This window comes from Myotis lucifugus, unplaced genomic scaffold, assembly GCF_000147115.1.
Source record: "Myotis lucifugus unplaced genomic scaffold, Myoluc2.0 scaffold_338, whole genome shotgun sequence".
In the NCBI taxonomy this organism is placed as follows: Eukaryota; Metazoa; Chordata; class Mammalia; order Chiroptera; family Vespertilionidae; genus Myotis; species Myotis lucifugus.
This window is the reverse complement of record NW_005871386.1, coordinates 731,823-738,123: the sequence shown is the minus strand read 5'-3', so window position 1 is coordinate 738,123 and position 6,301 is coordinate 731,823. Positions and strand designations below refer to the sequence as shown.

The 6,301-nt window shown below is 57.0% G+C and overlaps 1 protein-coding gene across 1 annotated transcript in view; it reads right to left on the bottom strand.

Annotated features, from left to right (window-relative positions):
• Nucleotides 1–961: 961 nt before the first annotated feature.
• SKOR1 (SKI family transcriptional corepressor 1) overlaps nt 962–6,301 on the bottom strand; it is a 13,090-nt gene continuing 7,750 nt past the window's right edge. Inside the window, 7 exon segments of the mRNA XM_023764584.1 lie at nt 962–1,056; nt 1,629–1,694; nt 2,206–2,280; nt 2,535–2,609; nt 4,049–4,120; nt 4,634–4,741; nt 5,662–5,761. Of these exon segments, the coding sequence (XP_023620352.1) occupies nt 962–1,056; nt 1,629–1,694; nt 2,206–2,280; nt 2,535–2,609; nt 4,049–4,120; nt 4,634–4,741; nt 5,662–5,761 (591 nt within the window).

Below are 6,301 nucleotides of genomic sequence, written 5' to 3'. Positions count from 1 at the left end.
GGCGGTAGTCTTCTTTACCCAGGCCCGGGCCCAAAGGGGGTCCTGAAGGCGGGGAAGGGCGTGCCCTGTGGGGCAGGCCTGGGTGTGTTTAAGGACTGCTGCAGCGTCCGGCCTCAGCGGCTGCCCACAGGAGCCGGTGCGGCTCTCAGCCCCGCGCCCAAAACGCGCGCGGCTGTCCCCACGCTCCACCTGTTGCGCAGCCCTTAGCCAGCCTCCGACCACCCTGCCCCGCTCCCCAGCTGCACTTCCACGCCTCCGGAAGTGACAGATTTTTTTTTAATTAAAAACAAAACAAAAGTCACGGGTACAGGGTGGTCTCCCCAAACAGGTCAAGGTGGTCTCCATCTCGTGAGTCAGTTGTCGCCCTTTTTAAAGTGCTGGTTACATCAAGAGGTTACAACAAAATAGAGACAAAGCAAAACCCCAAAGGGACTGCAAAACGGGACAGGAAGTAGGTCCAGGAGAAGGAAGCAAAACAACATACAGCATAAATAAATAAAGTAAACTCAGTGCTGAACCAAGAGACTCACAGTACATGTATATCCATTGCACATAGCCACTTTGTCATTAGGAACAAGTTTCAGAAGTGGACGGACCGGCGCGGGGCCAGCGCCAGCCTAGTTGCTACATTGTAATCACAACTGGGGGGTCCGAGGCTGTACAGAGGCGAAGAGTAGTCTCCCTCTTCCCTTTTTTAACCCCCTCTGTCCAGTTAACCCCATGAGGTCCAATGCCCTGGAGTTCAACCGTGGGGCGAAATGGTATTTACACTTGGAAATGGAGCCGGGGCCCTGGGCTGGGGCTCCCGGGAGTGGGCGCCCGGGAGGAGGGCGGGCGGGAGGCTGTATTTACATCGGTCCGGTCCGAATGGCTTGTTCCTCGCTCTCGGCCGCCTCGGCCGCAGGTATTTACAGGAAGAGAGCAGCATGGCTTGAGGGCGCGTGGGCGCGGCGGGCCGGCCCTAGGGCAACAGCGGGGGCTTGAAGGAGCAGTTGCCAGTGCAGTGGCGGGGAGTCAGCATCTTGCAGGAGAAGTGGTGCAGGGCGTCGTGGGCCTCTGGAGAGACAGTCGGGCAGACCACGTTGGGTGCCTCACCTGCCTGGCTTCCCCGGCACGGTCCACCCGACCCTCTCCTCTGCCCGCCTGGGTCTCCTCCACCCTCTTCCGGCTCAGGGGTTCTCAAGGGAGTGGGTCGGAAGATAGGAGGATAGAAAAGAGACCCGGGCGGTTCAAAACCACTGCTCTGGTGCAAAGGCCCCACTTTACAGAAGAGGAAACTGAGGCACAGAAAGAGGAAGGTCCATCTGCCCAGGGCAAGAGTTGGACCTGAGGGCAGATTTCCCAATGCCCAGAGCTCAGGGGGCTCTTTCTCCCTATCCCACCCGTTCTGAAATCATTTCCTCATTAAAAGCAAATCCTGTTTTCCTCCTCTCAGCTTCTGATCCATGTAAACCTGGTCTTCAGCACCGTGGTTCCTTCGTTCGTTCGTTCGTTCGTTCATTCATTCATTCGATCACTCACTCATTCGATCACTCACTCATTCATTCATTCGATCGTTCATTCATTCTCCTACACAGCCAGTGTCTGGCATCTCCCCACCCCCCATCTTTGTTCCTGGGCTTCCGCACCTTTTAACTTCTGCTGGATGGCATAGCGGGCCTTCCGCTCTTGGTCGAGTTCGTTACACAGAGTGTCTGGAAGACATGGGAGGGGCCGGGGAGGAAATGAGTCCACCGGCCCGGGCCGGCGGGGTCAGAGCCCCAGCCTCACCCTCTTCTCAGCTCCCAGCCCCTTCGGAAAACAAGACTGGGGGCCGAGGGAGGAGGCATCAAGGCTCCAAACTGCAGCCTGACGGAGAGAGGAAATGGCCTGGGATGGTGCTTAGAGGCAGACGGATCTCACCAAAATTAAAGCGAACTTAGGCATTACTTCCCAGGTAATTTTACGCCTCGATTTTTAATTTAGAAACCATGGAAATTGCCGCGATAAGAAGTTCAATCACTCCATGTAATGATGCCTGCAAGCCGTTTGCTGGGCTCGCTTGCCATTCTGAGGCTAATCAGAGTATACAAAGGATATTAAATAAAAAAAATAATTGTTAAATTACCTTCAATTTAAATCCAAATGACTGAGCCAACATTGCGGCTCCTGCCAGACGAGAGGCAGTTATGGCCCGTGCACGCGCTCACCTGACTCCCGTCTTACCTCTGACAATTTGCAGCTGTTGCACCATTTCTTCTCGATAAGCCAATTCCCTCTTCATTTGATCCTGAAAATTATCTGTGCAAATTGATTAAGTGAGAGCTGTTAAGCACAGCCCCCCCTCCCTCGGCCCCATTTCCCCCGCTCCCCATCCCCCACCCCCACCCCCAGTCTTTGGTCTAGTGGGAAACCCCGAAAAAGGAGGGCTCCCGGTGTCCGCAGGGCGCAGGGCAGCGGCTGGCACTGGGGTCCTGGAGCCAGGCTCGGGAGGGAAGAAGGTTCTGGCCGTGAGGTGGGGTGGGGTGGGGTGGGGCGGGTCAGGATGGGGGTACCTTTGAGACTCTGAAATTCTCGCTCCAGCTTCTTGCGGAGCTCCATTTGCTCCAGGAGCAGTTTTTGCAGCTCGTCTGTGAATGGGCGAGAGTGGGAGGTAAAGGAGAGGGTTGCAGGACTCAGGAGGCCGAGAGGCACGCAGGTCCTGCCAAGGCCAGTAGCCCTGAGATGGGCGTTGGGGCGGGAGGAAGAGGCCCTCAGCACCCAGTTTACCCATTTGCTTCCAAAGGATTTGGGTTAGGAAAAAGGGGTGGGAAGTAAATTGCCCAGGAGAATCAAATCAGGATGGTAGACGGCACTTTCCACTTCCAAGTCCTGGCTCAAGGCACCAAGCAGAGTGGCCCTGCTTCAGCTTGTTCCCAGCTCCCTAATCTTGGAGGCTAGCACAGGAGGACTCAGTTTACCCCTTCAAAAGTGAGACCTAATCTTTCCCTTCAGTCATACCGGCCAGGGAGAATCTGGTCAAAGTCTTGGACCCCAGCCCTGGAAAAATACACATACTTACAACAGTTTGTTTACAACTTTATATGAATGCTATCAGCACAGCCCCAAATCCATGCTAAAAACACTCACATAAAGCGTATCCTGCAAAATCTGTAGCTACACAGAGTCAAAGACCACAGATGCTTTTCTCTCTCCCCACAACAGTTTCCAAGCTCATCCCTGGGCGAGTTTGGGGAGAGGGTAGCAGGCAGAGGTGGGAAACCCTGCTAGTGACCTCAGAAACCAGCTCCAGAGAAACGGCGGGGGCTGCCTTGACCATGGAGCTCTTGGCATCTGGGTCCTCCCCCTGGGGAGGCTCTCTGGGAAATCCTTCCCGAGCAGGTGCTCAAAAACACAAAAACAGCAAAGCGGGGTCAGAGGCTCCCCTCTGTGCCTGAAGTCACACACTCTCCCTGGCAGGCTGAGCAACACCCCAAGGACCCTATTCTGCAAATGAGCTGCTTCCCCACCCCATTTAGGGTGGGGTGAGTGGTTTTGCATTAATTCCAGGAAAAATTCCAGGAAAAAAGTTAACCCCTTGAACATTCCTAAAGTAGATGCCTCCTAGGAATCTTGCTATTCAGAAAGTCACGTCTTCCAGACCCAGCATGTCCTGATTGCCCACATGCATCAAGTTCCTAGGATCTTTACTCGCTTCTCTTTCTCACTGGGCTGTTTAGACAGACCTGGCCTTGGGAACGCACATTTCCAGTCAGCCCCTGGGGTCTGGTTTCCCCTAGCCACCCCCTCTCACACCCACACCTCTGCCCCAGGACAATGTGCCGGGTCATCCTTCCCCCTTAGTGAAGACCGACTGCCCAAGAGCCCTGTCTTCTCACAAACTCCAACAGGAATGACACCCTACAAGAGGGCCCCCCAGAGTAGCCCATTTCACAGATTTAACCTCACCCTCTACAAGAAGGGCCCCCCCCCAGAGTAGCCCATTTCACAGATTTAAGCTCATCCTCTATAAGAAGGGCAATCCCCCCCCCCCCACACCAGAGTAGCCCCATCTCAGGTTTAATCTCACCTCTGGCCAGGTTCTCGATATCTTTCTCCACTAGCTGCGTGGCAGTGACCTCCAGGGTGAGCCCATCTTCGCCTGGGATAGGACAGGTGAGAGGGGTTCTGTCTGGGAGAGGCCTTGGGAGGGGAGGGGTGAGCTTCCTGGGAACTGTGCTAAGTCAGGGACCTACTCCGGATTTGGTGCCATTAGAGGAGATAGTTACAGGCCAGTACTACCCACACTCCAAGCCAACATTTTAGGGATGTAACCATCATTTTAGAGAGTGACCCGTTGGAGGAGACCCAGGGAAGGGAGGCTACCTTAGAGCAGGGAGTGCCCTCTGGCCTGTTTTATGTGGGTGATGGTGTTCCTAATTCCTTCTGAAACGCTCTCTTACCCGGAAGAGCTCAAACCCACCAAGGAGGTAAGCGACTCAGGAGAGTGGCCTGCACCTGCCTGCGCTGTTTATTTATCTGCCAGCCGCAGAAGGGGCCCACAGCCGCCTACTCTTGGTGAAAGCTTTCCTCACAAGCCAAAGCCGGGGGGACTCTGGGCGACTTGGGTGCCAACTCCCGACTCGGCGTGCTGCCCGAGGATCCTAGGGCTCACCTCGGTCTGTGTTTGCAGGACTTGGCTGGGAGATACTCCTTTGGTCTGGATAGGATTTCCTCGTTTCCAAATCGTCGGCGGTCGAGTGATTGTCTTCCTTATCTGGCTCTTAAAGGCAATAAACCGAGTTTCAAGGAGAGGCAAAGAAACCGTGACCCCGATACAGCCAGAGCTGCTGCAGTCCGGGCGCCCGAGCCCTAATTAAAAGCTTCTCGGCCGCCGCTGCTCCATGCTGTGCGCCTGGGCTCGCGCCCTCAGGCTTTGGGCCGGGCATCCCCCCGCCCCCCACCGCGCGGTCTGCTCTTCTCGGTCTCCACGCCTCCTCCCTAGCCCCTCGAAAAAGAGCAATACAGCAACCGAGCCCACCTGGGACAAGCGACCTACATCGCGCGCAGATACTGGGGCACCGCGAGCGCGCGTGGCCGCCGGGTCTGCCTGCGCCGCTCCCGCGGAGAACGCGGCCCAGGCAGTGACCGCGGCGTGGTGGCGGCGGGGGAACCGCTCCTGGGCTTGGCCAGCCGGACTTCCCTCAGCCCTCAGCCTCTCATCTGCGAGCCACTGGGTCCCTCCGGCACGTGCCGGGCTCTCCCCACCCCCCAACCGCGCTGGGCCACCTCTGCCGCAGCCGGTGTACCCAAGTGCGCAGCCAAGTGCCCCCACCATGCGCTGGACCCGGCCAGTCCACGGGGGTACCTTGCGGCCAAAACCGCTTGCTTTATACATGAAAGCACTTGAAAGCGGTGCCAGGAGTGATCTTTAAAAGGCTTTCACCCAGTGTACGAGGTGTGGGTGAGCGTGTTTATGTGCTGGACAGGCAGGTTTGTTGTTAGGTAACCAAACGTTGGAAGTTGTTGGAAGTTCTCGCTTAGCGTCTTTTTTCTTTCATTTTCTTTCCCTCTCCTCTCTGTGGCTTTCTCTGCCTCTATCTTTCTCCTCTCGTCTTCCCTCGCAGACCTCCCCTGGCCCTCTGCCTGCTGTCCCCCCATCGCATTGGCCAGCGTCCCCCTCAGAGGGGTTGGGGGCGTTACCGTGGGCCTCGGGGGTGCAGAGGTAGGAGGCCGCGGGCCCCAGCGCCGCCGCCGCGCTCTTCACGTGCTGGTCCCGCTCGGGCGCGTACACCTGCGTCGGCTGAGAAATGACAGGCGGTTAGGGGGACGCTTGGCGGTGGCCGGGAGCCGCCTAGCCCGGCGCCGCGGCGGGGAGGGAGTGCGGAAGGGGTGGCGGAGATGCGCTCACGGGGCCTGGAGCGCCCCGGGCGGCCGTGCTGCGCACCGCACAGCCTTGCGCCCTTGGGGGCCGCTCCACTGTTGTTGTAGATTCAGGGTCATTATTAGCGCCCCCGAGAAAATCATCCGACACAGAAACCGGTTCCCGAGCCAAGGACTGTTCAAAGCCGCCCTCGCTCTCGTCGCCCACTTTTATCCCGCATCTTCCTCCCTCTCGCGCCGAGTCCCAGGCACAAATGACGCCTTTAGCATCTGACTAACGACTCGTGTTTTAATGGACCGAATGGAAATGTACAAGCGTGGGCACCCACTTTCAACCGGCCAACAATCCCAGTTTAACTGCAACACCCCCCCCCCCCGCACCTGTCCCAAAAATAAACCTAAAACCCAGAGAAGCGTTAAGCCATAGTGCGAGTACCTAAGAGCCAACCCACAGAGACAG